General features: G+C 35.3%; 1 protein-coding gene across 3 annotated transcripts in view; it reads left to right on the forward strand.

Annotated features, from left to right (window-relative positions):
• Positions 1 to 12,186, forward strand: part of LOC126890640 (uncharacterized) — a 98,332-nt gene extending 86,146 nt beyond the window's left edge. For 2 of the 3 annotated variants that reach the window (XM_050659731.1, XM_050659732.1), the window contains 3 exons: positions 4,838 to 4,976; positions 6,990 to 7,237; positions 11,563 to 12,186. In XM_050659731.1, coding sequence (XP_050515688.1) covers positions 4,838 to 4,976; positions 6,990 to 7,237; positions 11,563 to 11,825 — 650 coding nt within the window. In that variant the 3' untranslated portion in view covers positions 11,826 to 12,186. Of the gene's footprint in view, positions 1 to 4,837; positions 4,977 to 6,989; positions 7,238 to 9,340; positions 9,486 to 11,562 lie in introns of all 3 variants that reach the window. The other variant, XM_050659733.1, reaches the window with a different exon arrangement.
• The last annotated feature ends 5,743 nt before the right edge of the window (positions 12,187 to 17,929 follow it).

The following is a 17,929-nucleotide window of genomic DNA, read 5'->3' on the forward strand; positions in this document are numbered from 1 at the left end:
TGAGAATAAAAAAAAATATGCAAGTAACAGTTATTTATGTACCAAGTCAGTAAAGTTACTCTTTATCGAACGAGTCTGATAGTATGAGCAGAGCGAGCGAGGCGAATAACAGACGAGTTCGATAAAGAGTCTTTACTGACGTGGTGCATACAAAATTTTATCGCCAACAATTTGATATTGGTTTTAACACTTACTTCCAATTTACAATTTAAGAATTTTTTAAATTTTAGACGTAATAAAAGTTTCGTGACAGTGATGACAGATGACTTTTGCATGATGGCCGCTTTCGATTTTTAATCGATAGTTATTAATATTGAATAATTGAAGACATAAGTGGATAAAGGTCATATGTCACAAAATAATGTTTTTTTAGTAATGAGCATTTTAGTGTCTTTTGTCCCAAGTTAGTTATTTATTTTATAAATTTGCATTGCTACACTTTTTTAAACAGGTATTTTAAGGTACTTTTTTCACACTTTAAATTGAATTTAAAAAAAGGTACGTTAAGCCTAATATTTTAAATTTTGTGGACATATTACCTTTATCCACGTAGTAAAAATAATTTAAAAATGTTAGGGTTAAGTGGATAAAAGAGTTAAGTATCAAAAATGGGGATTGATTGTCAAAAAAAAAATTGCAATACAAACTATAAAATTAATAAAAACATATTTTTTAGTAGGTTCTTCTTTTCTTTTTGGGATTTTTTTTATTTTCCTCTATCGCGTTTTCATAGGGAACAAATTTTATTCGGTCTCTTAAATTTCCCAGCTTTTCCAAACTCAAACTACCAGTTTTATTTTCCAGTCTTCTTGGTCTACATTCAGTTGTGGTCAGATGTGCTGTCCTTTTTTTTCTTAAATCTACTTGCTGAAATGGCATGTAGTCATTAAGGTATCTATGTCTTATAGAGATATAAGCCAAATTCGTCCACTCTTATCCATTTTACGTAACACGAAAATTAACCTTTTGATTTGAAGTGTTTGTTTGCTTTTTACATAAATAGAGGTTCGTCAGCAGATCTTCAAAGTAGTTGAAAAAATTCTCCATATTTACACATTTCACATGGATAAAGGTATTATGTCCAAATGCGATCTTGGACATAATACCTTTATCCACTAGAATTCGAAAATCTAGTGGGACATATTGCTTTAATACCTTCCTGTTATTTTTATTTAGCTAAAAATAGGTTATTTTAAAATTTTAAAAGGTAAAACAACATATTAGAAGAACAAAAGCCTAATAACAATTTCCTCAAAAAATGTGACATATGACCTTTATCCACTTATGTCTTCAATTACTAAATCGGTAAAGTTTTAATTTATTTATATGAATATAATTACAAAATGCTACAGAATTTCACTTTTTAATATAAATTTAATTAACAATGTCGTAAATTGTGTACAATATGTTTAATAATAAAAGTAAATAAATTGTAAGTTAACTCAAATAAATAATCGATTACTGCCATCGAAAACGTACATTCAATCTCGATTAATCGCGGCAGGTAACGTAAAATTCTTCTTTCAGTACAATAAAGTGCTACTTTACTGCCGCAAATGAGGGCAAATAGTACAATACTGAATGACTTTAGTGACGGTTCGCGATAAAGCATACAGAGTGAGTTTTATGTATGGAAACACTCAATTATCTCGAAAACGGCTTGCACGATTTTTATAGATTTTGGTAGGTAGGGGTTTTCTAATGCGTTCGATATTATAGTGCTAATTACATTGTTGTCAGATCTTCTGTTTTTCTGCAAATCTAATCAACTTTCTTATTTCAAATGTAACACCCTATATATTTTTTGCGTTTTGAAGTCCCTAAGAAATTCTGATTATTTTTCATGTTATATTCCCTATACCTAAATGCCATAATTTCGGAGTTATTGCTACATTTATTTAAAAAAAAAATCTTAATAGAAATTTAAACAAATTATAAAAATCAATTTTCTTGGCCCGGGTGGATATCATTTTAGGTTCTTTGAATCATTGGGAACAAAAAAGGTCTTATGTAATTTTTCTCTAAAGTTAATCGTTTTCGAGTAATCAACAATTTAAAACTGAAAAAAATCGAATAATGACGATTTTTAAGGTTCTAAAACACAAATAAAAAATATAATTTTTAAAATTATAAAGTACCTAAATTCAAGCCCAACTCGTCTTCTGATAGCTTGCTATAAGATTTTTTGTCTCTTTTTATTCTAAAATATTGATTTTTAATTTTTAATGAAGTGCATATGAGAGGATGGGCGATCGGGCTGCATTATCATTTAATATTACAATGTTTTAAAATGAAACAATCTTAAATTACTTATCGGTATCTGATAAAATAAGGCTTGAGGTTGAATTTGGGTACTTCGCAGTTTTAAAAATAAAATTGTTTATTTGTGTTCTTTAGAACCTTGAAAATCGTCATTATTCGATTTTTTTCAGTTTTAAATTGTTTATAACTCGGAAACGATTAATTTTAGAGAAAAATTATAAAAGATTTTTTGTTCCCCATGATCTAAACAACCTAAAATAGTGTCCAGTAGGGTCAAAAAATTGATTTTTATAATTTGTTTAAATTTTTTTTTAAAATAAATGTAGCAATAACTCCGAAATTATGGTATTTAGGTATAGGGAATATAACATGAAAAATTATCAGTATTTCTTAGGGACATCAAAACACAAAAAATATACAGGGTGTTCCATTTTAAATAAAAAAGTTCATTAAATTTCCAGAAAAACGGAAAATATGACAAAAATGTAATTAGCACTATAATATCGGCCGCATTAGAAAACCCATACCTACCAAAATTATAAAAATCGTGTAAGCCGTTTTTGAGATAATTGAGTGTTTCCATACATAAAACTCACTCTGTATAATATAAATATTGTATACTTTATAATGTATACATAAAATTGAGTTATATACCTACAAAGAACACAAAATATATCGTTTAGTTAATTCATTTCGATTTAAACATGTTTAAAATAGAGACTGCACAAAAATATTAATTAATATGTATGTGTGTTTTTGTGTTTTATTGGCACTGGATTTCACAACCAACTGGCCAGTCAATTTCATAATGATTTTTTAGACTATAACTTATCACTAACTCAGGGGAGTACTGTGTAGTGTGTGTGTTGAGTAAGTGTCTTGTTACTTTGCAAAGTCGACGTCATTGTCTTTTCAAAGAGATGCTAATTGTATCCGAACGTCTGCGGTCCCTCCGGTGAGTACCGACCTCACAAGGACAGAAACTATTTCAAAGAATGAAATACACACTGTTTATCAAAAACATTTTAAATATTAAAATCTATAACATAACTAAATTTCTAGGGTGCTTGGTAAAAAGAGTATAGGTCAAAAATGTTCAAAATATTATTTGTGTCGAAAGATACTATAAATGACTATATCTTTACATTGGTATCAATAGAACAAGTCAATATGGTAATATAAAATAAATAAAATTATTTGGCCGTAAATAAAATTGGTAGTAGATATGCCAATTAATTATCGTTTTTTGCTTCTCCTGAAAAGTGGATTAAATTGATTTATACTTCTTTTACCGAGCACCCATTTTTAAATGTCTACAGGCCCCAGGCCGAGTCAGCCTGAATAAAATGAGTACCTTGGGTAAAACCAAGAGTAATAATAGGCGGTTGAAGCTTAGTACTAGTCCTGTTACCTTAGTTGTATACCGTAGGCGTAGGCCCTAAAGAAAGTAGAGTACCCTGCTATAATTCCAAAGCCGGGAGACTATTATTATATTGGTAAATAAACTTTCTTAACGTGAAACCATCATCTTTCGTCTTGGCTTACAATATAAGAATGTACTCGCAATAATTTATAATCTGTTAATCAGATTAAGACTGAAGGGCTTCGACACCCTCCGAATAAAGGAGGGCCTCCAAACTAGGGAGTTGAGAACCTCGGCGGTACTGAGATAAAAAGGAGGTTCCATACTAGGATGAGAGGGGCCTTCCAAACTAGGATGCAAGCGGCCTCCGAACTAAGATGAAAGTGGTATTCGTCCTAGAATAAACTAAGAGCATAATTAGATAAAAAATATGCTTCTTCTTCTTCGTGCGACTATGATTATTTCTGTTTGTCTGCCTCTTATTCTGTTACAGTTGTTGTTGACTGTACATTGTCTTTCCATCTTTTCGGCGCCCTTCCAACGGGTCTTCTGGTCTAATCTATCTGGTCCCATTCGGTTTACATGCTCGTTCCAGTTTTTTTTCTTGTTTTTATCCACCTGTTAATATTTTCAATTTTGCATTGTTCGCGTATACTTCTGTTGCTTTGTTTGTCTCTTAATGATATGCCCGCTATTGATCTTAATACATACTTTCATTTCGATATTGTTGATTTATTGGTTCGTCTTTCTTGTATCGGTCCTTGTCTTCGCTTCATATGTTAGGATTGGTCTTACTGTTGTCTTGTATACTTTCATTTTGCTTTTCGTGGTCAGATATGTGTTTCTCCATATGGTTTCTCGGAGGCAACCACTTACTCTTACTAAAAAAATATGCAAAGGAAAAAAGGTACAATAAACATATTTCCCTTGTTAGAGGGGTCTCGTACACACGTTCACATCTTAATTGCAAACGGAAAATAAAATGAATCGAAAAGTTGGCTGTTTTTATAGACACAAAAATTGCCTGGGCAAAGTACTTTTTTCGAATAATTTTGACCGCAATATTGAGAATGCTTGGATGGCTCTTAACGGGATTCTTTAAAAGAGATTATTCAGAATATTTGCAAACATAACGTTGACACTATCGTTTAAATAATATGTACCTTTCTGATAATTATTTCATTCCAAGTTATTGTATCTTTTATTTTCTAGGAGCAGGCGGTCCTGATTTATTGGGGAACGTTTATACACCCAGAGGAAATATCCAAGTTCACTCTCCATACCTCGACGTTTCTGCATTTAATCCTAGGTCTAAATTAACTGCCACTGGGAAGAAAGCAGAGAAGGCAGAGTAAGTAGAATCTTGATATTAAAATTGAATTCAGATTCATTAAGAAGCTACATAAGCGCGTCTTTTTCGATGTCTCGCCGAGGGAGCAATATGAACTTCATAGATATTTTCTGAACAACAACCAACTTGTTGCTCTTTCTCCAATTTTTATTCACATAAGGTGCATGCAATGCAATAATAGATTTTAATTCTTTTGCCGAGGAACTAGGTAATTCAGAATTGTTTTCTGCCGTAATTGCCTTTAAATTGTGTTTTAATATTATGCTCATTTCGATGAGTCCCTTTATTTTGGCTACCATTGAAATGGCCACAGGTTCCAGGTATTCTTTCCGAATTTCAAAACAATCATGTTTGATAAATTTCAGTAATATAAAACACGTTCTCGCTTTATAAGTTTTAGAACCCAACTGTCGAGTTACAGCTGCACCTTAGGCGTCGCGCGTTCTTGTATACAAACTAGTTTTAGCTCAGGTAGAAACCGTTATAAATACAGCTATGCTTTTTCTCATCAGCATTTTTCAGTGCGTCACAGTTTTTCGATTTCTTTCTAACGCATTAAATTGTATATGACAGAAAAAAAGTCACGTCGGTGATTACTTTGGTAATTATTCTAGTTCGGTGATTATTCTAGTTGCCGATAGATGGCGCTATAATAGAAAAAAAATTATTTACTAATTATATAATATATCTACGAATATAATCTGTACAATTTATAAGACTATACAAATCAAAGAAAATACCATTTTATAAATGCAATAAAGACAATTGATTTGTTTATATGCCCATTTGCAAATAAAATTTGACAACTGTCAGATTTAACTAAAATGTCATGTTAGAATAAATGTTATAAATGTATATTATCACGGACTTACCTTTTTTTCTATCATTTATGACGCACTGAAAAATCCTCATGAAAAGAACCATATAACTTCGTATCTATTTCGAATTTCTTAATAAAATTTTAGTACAGTGTTTCTGTGATACTAAGGCCCGGTTTTTCAGTGAGCGGTTAAAATTTTGGTAAGCTAACCTAGTTTAAATTTTAACCAATATTTTAACCCTCAGCGTTTTTCAGTGCTTTAAATCAAGTTAAGAAAATCTCGGTTAGCTAATCACTTTTTTTCTTCTGTTGGCAGCAGTAACTGTACGTGCGCATGTGCAATTCGAGAAATAATGATCAATTTGTCAGAAAAATAAATAAAAGACAAAGACAATTTCATAACCAAATTAAAAAAAAATGATTAATGCAATGTAATATCAAGTTCGGAATCTTTGTTTAGTTCATAACGTCTACCTCGGTTTCATAACAGAAGAGAATTAGAATTACTGGGACGATTTAGACTTTTTTTCCGATTTTGTTTGTCAAAGACCACGGTCTTATCACTATTTGAACAGATTGACCAGGAAATAAGAAGTCTCTTTGGTAAATAATTAAGTATTTTGCTGTGTAGACTAATATAAAATAATCTTTTTAAAATAATACTAGGAATCATGCATTAAATCCTGTTACAGTAAGTGTAAACATAGGTACCTGTTACAGTTATATTTAAATATATATTCTTATAATTCCTTCCTATATAATAACAATAATAATTTATAATTTCAATAATATTAATTTCGTTATAACAATAAGGAGGCATTAGAATACTTCCAGCGATGAAAGAAAATAACATAACCCAACTAATCCCTTCTGTCAGGCAGGTACTCAAAAAAATAAACATGATGCATTCACTGCACCAGTGCGCAAGCGTAACCGCAAAATTCGGAGTTAAACCATCTAACGAGGATCGGTTAAAATCGGGGTTAACTTAAACGAGTTTAAGCTCTAACCTAGTACTGAAAAACTGATTAAACATAAAAATTTCGGTGACAAAAAAATAAATAGGTTAACCCAGCACTGAAATACCGGCCCTTAGGAATGTTTTTACATAAAAAACAAAAATCGATTTTTTAATTTATAAAGTAAAAGTCCTCTTAACTTCTTTGTTCTAAAAGTTTGACTGTTTTATTCAGAGATACATCTGCCGCACTGGGTTCTCTCAAAACGAATTGCAGGGCGACCCTTTGGATGCCCTGGAAGAAACACAGCCGTCCTTTTTCACCAGACAAGATGATGATTCCGCTTCCCATTCCGCATCCAGCTCACATTGCCGTTACTATATACAATAGAGATTCCGACGATCCGATTCCGTTGGAATCGGATCTCTGCCAAAGCATTTTGAGGGGTATCGAAGAAAGCCATGTATCACCGGACGATAGTGGTAAGCGACATTTACTGTAAGTTATTGAAATAAATACTACCATTGTTTACAAAAGCATAGTTGGTCAACGCAATGAATAAATTTGTTTGATTCTAATTGAGACAGCACCAGATGTCACCACCATTTCTGTCAGGGTCGCAACGTCACGCGTAACTACGATAAATCTAAAATGCATAGACACCAAGTTGGATACGACCCTATTCTTCTTCTTCTTCAGGTTCCTTCCCCTATTGGAGGTTGCAAATCATCATCACTATTTTAATTCTATTGGTCGCACTTCTGAATAATTCTAATGAGCTGCAACCGAACCACTCTCTCAAATTTCTTAGCGAAGTGAAAACTCGTCGTTTATACCCCGTTTAGGCTTAAGCCTCTTCAGGGTGATCAATTTCTTAGCCAGGATATTTTGCGTCGTCCTGGGTTTCTCTTCCCTTGTATCTTCCCTTGCATAATCAACCTAAGTAATACGTACTTCTCGCCCTCATTATAATGATCCAGATATTGAATCTTTCTAATTTTAACAGTTTTTATGACTTAACATTAGTTACTTTTTCAGTCCACGATATTCTGTGGATTCTCCTGTAGCACCACATCTCAAAGGAGTTTAATTTTTTGATTTCAGACTATTTTATTGTCCACGCTCCCATGCCGTATAGTAAAGTAGAAAAAACGTAACAACGTAGCATTCTTGTGCGGATCTCTAGATCCGCAAATATAGATATATAGATAGGTATATATATAGATAGGTTACGGTTGCAAAGTAAGTTCTTCAATTTTATGCACGTGTTTCTTGCCATTTCTATTCTAGATCTGATTTCTTTTGTTTGATCTCCATCTTCGGTTAGCTACGTTCCTAAATATTTATATGTTGTTACTCTTTCGATCGTTGTATTATTGATGATCATGTTATCTACATTTTGTGGTTTTTTTGAGAATATCATTGATTTCGTTTTCTTGAGATTCATTTGCAGTCCGTACCTTTCACATGCATTGTATACGTGTTGTATTATGTACTGTAAATCTTCCATGTCACTTGCAAATATGACCGTATCGTCCGCATATCTAATAATATTAATGCTATTTCCGTTGACCAAAATACCTTCCACAATATCCAATAAAGCTTCTTGAAATATCACTTCACTGTAGACGTTGAATAAGAGTGGTGAAAGTATGCACCCTTGTCGAACTCCTCTAAGTATACTTACTTCCTCTGTCAGTTCTCCTTCGACTTACTCTTGCTTTCTGATTTTGATACAGATTCGATATAATTTGTAGATCTCTACTATCTATGTTTTTGGTCTTACGAATACTTAAAAGCTTTTCATGTTGAACTCTGTCAAAATCTTTTTTAAAATCTATGAAGCAAGCATATAGGCCTGATTCATATCCAGACATCGTTGTGTCAGAACATTGACTCTCTAGTTCCTAGACCCTTTCGAAAACCCATCTGTGAATCACTTATTTCTTGTTCTAATTTCACGTGGATTCTGTTATGTATAATTTTAAGGGAGGTTTTCAATGTGTGGCTCATTAATGCAATAGGGAACTTGCATAAATTTTTAAATTCGAAAAAAATGTTATAAATCACAACAGAACATAATTTAAAACATGTATCAAAGATAAAAAAAGTTTTGTTTGTCTTTCGTTTGGCCCCTAAAGACGATTAAAAATTCAAATTAAAACAGGTGGTCGAAAACGCATAGTGACGTCATATAGTTGTGCATGTACATTCTGCACCAACAAAGTAAACAAAATTGTATATAATTTTAAATTAGACACTATAAACGTCAGTAGAAAATACAGTTATGTAACGTCACAAGCGTTTTTGATCGTTTGAACTATTTTACATTGGCTAAGGATTCTTCTAAACCAAGGCCAGAAAACAGAAAAAAATATATAGATTTTAAATTATCTTCTAAGTTATTATGAGGTTTTACCGCGTGAAAGTTTGGAAATATTATTTTTAAAGGAAACTGAATAATATTACGTAATAAAAAAATGTGTAAGTTCCCTCATAGGTTTGGCATTCGTTTTGACACTGACACTAAGTTTTATAAATATATTTGATAATTTCTATTTTTGATATATTTGAGTGTTTTTAAGATATATTTTCTAAAATGACCGAAGAGGGCTTTTGTAAAAGGCAGTCTGATAACTTACCTATAGTTGATATGTGTATGGTGGCTACATATTTTCAAAAGAGTGAAAATTTTTCCGTCGGAGAAGTTCGGGGAGTTAAAGGAGATAAGTAAGTACATATATTATGTATATTATACTCCCATTATACCTACTAATTTTATACTGTGATTTTATTCTGATTATTATTCTCATAATTATTTAACGATAAAACTTAGTAGGTACACACTTCCTATTAAGTATAGTGATCAAAAAATGTCATTACAATATAAATATTTTCCCATATTTCGCGACGATGCTGTGGCCAAATACCCAAGTAGGTGGAGGCCAATAAACTAAAGAAGAAGAAGAAGAATATACTTACATATAACCCTCCCACATCACTGATATAACCATATAAAAAAACTAATGTAAAACTATATGACGTCACGGGCCGTCTGAACTACTTTAAAATAAAGAAGACTTTAAATTTGTATTTCTAAGTTATTATGAGTTTTTGAAGCGGGAAATTTTGGAAATCTCATTTTTATACAAAACTGAACATTATTATGTAATAAAAAAAAAATGTGCAAGTTCCCCATTGTCCGATAGTCATTGCAATCTTTAGCATTTGTGATTTTTGGAATCGTTACAAAAGTTGACCCTATTCATAACACACCAACTCGCATACGTATTAAGAAAAATAAATTTATGGAAAAATATAGGTTCAGTCGGAAAAATGAAAGAATACCCATGAACTATCACATCAATCACTTATTTTGTATTTGCTGTCTTTTTCTATAAATAACAAACGTTTGTTATAGAAAAAGATAGCAAATACAAAATAAGTGATTGATGTGATCGTTCATGGGTATTTTTTTTATTTTTCCGACTGTACCTATATTCTTCCATAAATTTATTTTTCTTAATATGTATGCGAGTTGGTATGTTATGAATAAGGTCGTATCCAACTTGATGTCCATGCATTTAGGATTTATCGTAGTTACACGTGACATTGCAACCTTAACAGAAATGGTGGTGACTGTCTCAATTAGAATCAAACAAATTTATTCATTGCGTTGACCAACTATTCTTCTTTAAAATTTTTCGTTTTTTGAATTTGAAAAAAAAAATTCAAAATAAAACGGTATATTTTATCGACTTAAAGCAAGAGTAACTTTTAGTACTTCATAATTTAATAATTTAGTGTCAAAATGCTTAAAAATTAAACACGAAACCGATAAAGCGATAAAATAGTTTTTTAAAGTTTTTTTCAAATTCAAAAAACAAAAAATTTTCAAATCGAGTTTTCTAGAAAACTGTAAATCATACCGACTTAAAGCAAGAGTACCGTTTAGTACTAGAATACCTCAGAGTTTAATAATCCAATGTCAAAAATACTTAAAAGTTAAAGACAAAAAAGTTATGGAATAAAATAACCGTTGTCGTACCCAAAACGGACGCATATGACCGGTACTAGAAATTCGAAATTGATGGAATTGATTTATCTCTGGATTATAAATAGGCGTGCCAGCTTTTATTTTTCCTAAATAGAAACGTTCTGGAACTATTAAAAAAATATAATTACAAGACGCCATCTTTAAAGAGCTCTAGTTCTCTATGAAGCATTTTCGGACTAGATGAATTGGGTTAAATTTAAATTATCTTCAAATTGTCTGAGAAATCTCCGGTCTTCGTTTATCGGGAGAGTTTCTGAACACCTTTTTTATGTGATGAGGATCATCAATCATCATTATGTACAAAAAGAATATTATAACAACATGATGTTAAACAACCTAACTGCAGCAATTGCTGAAACTTTATCACAAAAAATTTGTAGTGTAGTTATGCAAGCAAACTAAGAGTGTCATTAATATTCAGCTCAGCGTGGTACTATTGATGGAAATAAATAAACAAGGGATTTAAAACAGGTAGATCACTTGTTGATAGAACTTGACACCTTGAAAAATAGCACCCCGCTGAGCTGAATATTAATGACTCTCTTATATAGTTCTGCTGAGCGGGGTGCCATTGTCCTTATTGTGAAATTATATACATAAACAAGGGTTTAATTTTATAAAACAGGTAGATCCATTCTTTATGAAATTTCTCAGCTCGGACAATAACACCCCGCTCAGCTGAATATTAATGACTCTCTTAGATAGTTTGTCAGACTTTAATCCATTATTATTATTGTTGTTTTCAAACAGGAATAGGTAGATTTAAGGGCGGAGCCGACTCCTTCGGAGGTACCACCAGTTCCAGTTCCAACACACTAGACAGCCAGCCGATCGAAGAATCCACCAATGAATCAACGGACGGCGTCTACCGATGGACGCTGAGCAACTGGGGAGGCGGCAGGAAACGCCAGAACTCCGGCAGCGTGCGCGTCGACCTCGCCAGTCCGGAAGACGTCACTTTAGACAGCGATAGCACCAGAGTGGTATTCTGTACGTACGGTACGACTGTATGATAAGGAGTCTTTGCTTTGAAAGGTCGAAGTCGGTTTTTTGTTTAGAGTTTGGTGTTTTAAGTAAAAGATGCACGTTAATATCAAATCTCAGTGATCAAGATTGTCACCAGTTAATCGTAGTACAGTGAATTGTTTTTTTATTTAAAATACCACATCATGAATAAGGTAGTCTCAAAGAAATGTGTGAAATAGATTGTCCGATGAGCCAATAATGTAGATAAACAATGTGTTTCGGTTGCAGTAAATGATTATAACATCATTAACGTCCATAAGTACAAAATAGATGGAGCCAAATTACTTAATGATATATTTTTAAATACATAAATAGTAGACATTTATAATAAATGGTCAAAAAATATCATACAGTGTATATTAAAAAATAATATTACATACATAAAGTCATTGAATTCCTAAGTAAAGCATAGAGCTTAAGTGAAAACGCGCCATCAAGTTCTATTTTGCGCCAAGATCTTCACCTCTTCTTCTTAGCTCAGGCGAGACTCGTTAGTCTCTGACACTTGGTCATAAGACCTTTGTACCAAACCCTGTTCTTCTCCTTAAACTCTAGTAAGTCCTGTGGCCTCAAGGAAGACCAACAGTTTTCTTATTGGTAGTTTTAAAATCTCTTCTGGCTCAAACCTTCTTACATTACCTAGCACACTGCAATGGCATAGTATGTGTATGGTAGTCTTTTCTTCCATTTCGCACTTTCTGCTAGAGATGTTGAAAAAGTATCTATTCGTTAAAAAGTACTCGATCAGAGCGAGTAACGACTATTGTATCTACTTTGATTACTCTGATTACTTCGTACCAATCGTATCAGAGCGAGTAACGACTATTGTATGTACAACTAGTACACTTGATTACTTTCTACCTATCGTATCCCAGCGAGTAACGGACGAGACCGGTATTTTACGAGTGCTATCGAATATCGTTATCGGTATGAAGCGTTTTAAGGGTGTGAGGGTGAAGAGAAGGTAGAAGATGAAACAGAGGGAGGTATAATGGAGGGAAAATATGTAATGTATGTCATTAACAAAGATCGAATGCGAGAACCCAATATTTTTATCTAGATCTATATCTATACCTATACAAAATACCTACCTACTGAGAAATACGATTCTCGATATGATTACCGGTACTCAAATACAAAAGTAACAAAAGCAATCATAGTAATCAAATCATTTTTATCCTTTAAACAGATCGGTGAAGGTTGTTGTTATATCGGAATACCTATACAAAATACCTACCTACTGAGAAATACGATTCTCGATATGATTACCGTTACTCAAATACAAAAGTAATCATAGTAATCAAAGTAACGAATACTGTAAATTATTACTTTATACAAAAGTAACGATTTGTAACGAATACTCGAAAGTAACTATAATCAACATCACTACTAGTGATGTTGAAAAAGTATCTATTCGTTACAAAGTACTCGTTACTTACGAATACCGAAAGTAACGATTACTATACAGAGAGGCAAATCGTTACTTTGATTACTCTGATTACTTCGTACCAATCGTATCAGAGCGAGTACCTATTTGAGTATTGTATCTGCAATTGGTTGATATCGGACTCTGACCGGTATTCCACGAGTGTTCGGTATCAGTACAGTTAACTAAAATTTTATCTGTGAAGGGCGAAGGCTATGAAGAGTTTTATAGGATTACAGGGCGCTGAGAGGTAGCTGAAACAGAGGGAGGTATATCATTTAACAAAGCATACACCCAGAAACAGATGTCTATACGATTTGTCGAGGTAGATAATTCACAGAATTTCAGATGTTCGTTCCTTTGAAAATAAAAATGCAACACATTAGATTTTAATAATAAATACACACTATTCTTACCAGGCCTAGAGAAAAAGGTTTAGACCGGAAAAAATGTAGAAATGATAATATTTCTAAACTATGATCATCGACTTTTAATTTTACATGTAGGTATGGCATTGTTTTTATTAGACCAGGGCATTTAACACTAAAAACACAGGAATAAATCTATTTTTAAATACAGTGATGAGAGCGCTAATAACCGGCAAAATAGCTCATAAGATGGAAAACATAATACATTGCGACACAAAAAAAGATGAAACTGGTGGAGGTGGAAATTATCGTTATAAACGTATTAATTAACATTATATTACATAGTTTTCCACCTTTAGACGTCTGTGACAGGAGTATTTTATACAATTCTAGTGTCACAGTGACAGTTTTCATACTCCTCTGATACGTCTAAAGGTGGGAAACTATGTAATGTAATGTTATTTAAGACGTTTATAACGATAATTTCCACCTCCACTAGTTTCATCTCTTTTTGTTTCGCAATGTATTATGTTTTCCATCTTTTGAGCTATTGCCGGTTAATATCGCGCTCATCACTGTATAGTAGGTACATAGAGACTTACAACTTTTTGCATTGTAGGTATTTAGGATTAGGATGACGTCTGGAAAAAATATCACAAGGAAAAATTCCTGTACTGGCTGTATACCATAAATCACAAAAAAATAAAAACCTTATTTTGTAAAAGGTTTATGTATTTAAAATCCCTAAAAAGGGCTGTATCACAAAACGTTTTCGGAATCAATATTCCATCATCAGTGCTATCACAGGTTTACATGCTTTAAGCCACCAAAATGTACGGGTAAAAACCCTTAAATTGATTTTAAACAGTTGGGGTTACATTGTGTTATCTTATTTTGAAGGATGTTAAAAATATTTCCGGATTAACCCCTGACATCACATGACATCAACCATATTGGTTGGAAAATTGTAGGTGGAACCTTACATGGCAGAGTTTAGGTGACAACTCTGTTGTTTTTGTGATAAAGCCCTTTTTAGGGATTTTAAATACATATACCTTTTACAAAATAAGGTTTTTATTTTTTTGTCTGGAAAAAAGTCTACAATAAAAAAATGGGTGGAAGTGTATTATTACATTTTAAAGTGTTTAAAACGCATCGAAAAATTGCATAAACATGTTAAAATCAGTATATTAAGTGACAGATTTTCTTATTTTGGAGTATTTGGGGTCACTGAACACGAATATGCAATCAGAACCGACCTATGAATCACCTGGATGCCCAGCGTTACTGCTAAGGTACGTCATCTAGTTTCGAGGGTTTGATTTTGGCACTTAATTGATGCAAACAGATTACTCGAAACACAATAAAATACCGGAAGAATAGAGAACGAGCGCACTAATTCTACTATTCAAAAAAGCAGCACAAATTTCGTGATAAATTTCAATTGGTTTGTTGTTTTTAGCCAACAGGAACCGTATTATCACACCTCACAACTGGCGGGATTTTATTCGCGGCACACATTTCAAGAAGCTGTTATAAAATAACGAGAAGAGACAGTGACTTCGTGCTAACATGGCTGGGCAGCTACTGAACGGAGGAACGCCACGATGCTAAGATGGCCGCGCTGGCCCCGCCCCTAGCGGCTACAGATCAAAATGTAACGAAATTTCTCGATAGCTCTAGATCAGTCGCATTCTCGTCCCGGACGTCGAAGAGTAAGGTCACTGCTAGCACACCCCACTCTTACCGACGAACAGCGAGAAGCCTGAGAGCACCAAGTGCTGAAGAAGCGGCGCACGGTTAGCCCTAAGCTATTAGTTTGGAACCAGCGTGAAAAACCAACGACGCTTGGCCGTGTAAACCAAAAAGGTAGACGGATTACTGGGTTTCAGAGGAATACTCTGGCCCTGGGCTCGAGCGAGTTCGCTCGCCCCGAACTCTACCTAGTGTTCACATACGGTTACAAGAACAAGTGCGAGTAAGGGGGCCAAACTAACTGCGAAAAAGGCTTTCAACGAGGGACCCACCAGCAGCAGGGTAAACTGCACCCATCAGGTAATTATAGTCACTGTCTTACGCCGGAAAAGCACGGAGGGGTGGACAAGCCACCTTTATCCCTGGGGTTTACCCCCCAGAACACCTTGAGGCTGAGGTGCCCTCCGATCGCTCGACTTGCATCCTCACCCATTTGTAATGCCTTCTTCTGTAAGGTCAGTCAGCTCCACCCGGTCGCTTCGTCCTCGGACGACGACCTCGACAAGCGTTGCCACCACCACCACCACCACTACAGCCACCACTACTGCCAACCAGTTCTCTTCCTTACATCAGGAAGGCACTGTACCCCCAGCCAGAGGTTACAACCGGCTCACGGCGGAGCTAGACCTCGAGACGCTTAGCGCGGAGATGGAAATCGTCCGCAACAAGTATCGCGAGGCCTACCTTCGCATCGAGCAGGACGACGCCTCCAACCCCCTTCTGCAGCGATATGCTAATGATTTTCCGCCTCTAAGAACACCAGCACAGGCTGGTCCTCAGCAGCAGAGCGCTCGGAATATTCACGGTGCCATACCCAAAGTCCCAACTCAACCGTCAAAGCAAGCACCCAAACAACCGAAACAACAATCTTCTCAACAGCAACCCTCTTCTCAACCACAAGCAACCATCAGCACTGAAAACAATCCTGAACCGAACGATTTCGTCTTCCAAAGAAGACAAATAAGACAAATGTCTTACGCCAATGCCGCAGCCAATCCACGTCCCAAAACCCAAGCCAGAAATCAAAACGTCATCAACGCCATAAACGATCCCACACTGTCCGAATATCTAATCAAAGATCTCCCAAAAGATCTTTGTAACAAACGTACCTTCTTTCGGCAAATAAATGCCACCACTCTTTTGTCCAACAAAATTCACTCTTGTAAAGTTCTCTCACATGGAATCGCACATCTTCGACTTTTTAATCCTATAAATGCAGGGGATATCGAGAAAGCTATCCACACAGCAACTGGCCAAACCATGGTTACGGTCCATAGCCGTAGCAGAAATGCAAACACTTCCGCTAAAGAGCCTACCTATCTCCTCTGCATTACCGGAATCGACGTAGATTACTCCGAGCAGGAGGTCACCGACTTGCTCACAGAACAGCAATTCCCGGTCGAAAGACTGTGGAGAGTCAAAGCCTATAAAACAGGCAAAGACTCTAAAGTGATCAAGGTGGTGACCAAATCCTTGGAGAGATTTACGTCAGCACTGAGCCGAGGCATAACTCTAGATGGCGAAATCTATAATGCCGAACTCCCTCATGGCTCCGACCCTACAATCCCTACCCCAAAATATTGCAGCAAATGTTGCATCAACGGACATTCCATCGACGAATGCCCTCAAAAAGCATTCGTCTGCCCCCACTGCGGCGGTAACCACAAGTCCAGCGCCTGCACCAAACAGCAGGAACCCAAATGCCCGAATTGCGGCGGTGACCACCCCGCATATTCAAACAAGTGTCCAAAAAGACACACCATCCCCTCCGCCCAACACGAAATACAGCCACTCACGATCGAAAGATCATTCCCCCCTTTCGAACTCCCTACTGAAACAAAGAACATCTTGTCTATTCAGACTGCTCTGTTGCTTAACTTGTTGCCTGAACTTCGCGAGCATATCGCTGCAATCACGGCTAATCTGATTAGCCAAGTCTACGACCACTCCACAGTGGTCCACGGGTACGGGAGCAATGTCACGGTGACATTCCGCCCCAACCACTAAACACCCCCCTTTTATGGATTTCACCCTAGGCACAGTCAACTGTCAGGGTCTCTCCAAAAAGAGACCCCTCATCAAGAATATCCTGTCGAAGCATAACATCCAGATCCTCGCACTCACAGATACTCTGTCGAAAAACGATCCACACTTCGCAGGATATTCGATCATCCATCGAAGCCGCTGTCAGGTTTCACGTGGGAATGGTATTCTCGTGAAACACGGAATACCGCACAACATACACACATTCCCACAAAATTTTCGTCCACCTGATGTGGACTTCCTGGCAATTGACGTGCACATCCCCAACAACGAAACCCTCACGATAGTCTCTTACTACAAACACCCGGATCAACCACTCAACAGGCATTTGCTAGAGTACTTTTCGAGGCTCGGCAAGGCTGTGTTGATGGGCGATCTAAATTGTAGACACACACAGTTTGGTGATCATCGTCAAAACCCAGAAGGCATCCGCCTCACGGATTATCTACTAGACCTTCCTATTTCAAGAATCACCAACACTGAATTCACGTTTTTGAAC

This window comes from Diabrotica virgifera, chromosome 8, assembly GCF_917563875.1.
Source record: "Diabrotica virgifera virgifera chromosome 8, PGI_DIABVI_V3a".
Lineage (NCBI taxonomy): Eukaryota > Metazoa > Arthropoda > Insecta > Coleoptera > Chrysomelidae > Diabrotica > Diabrotica virgifera.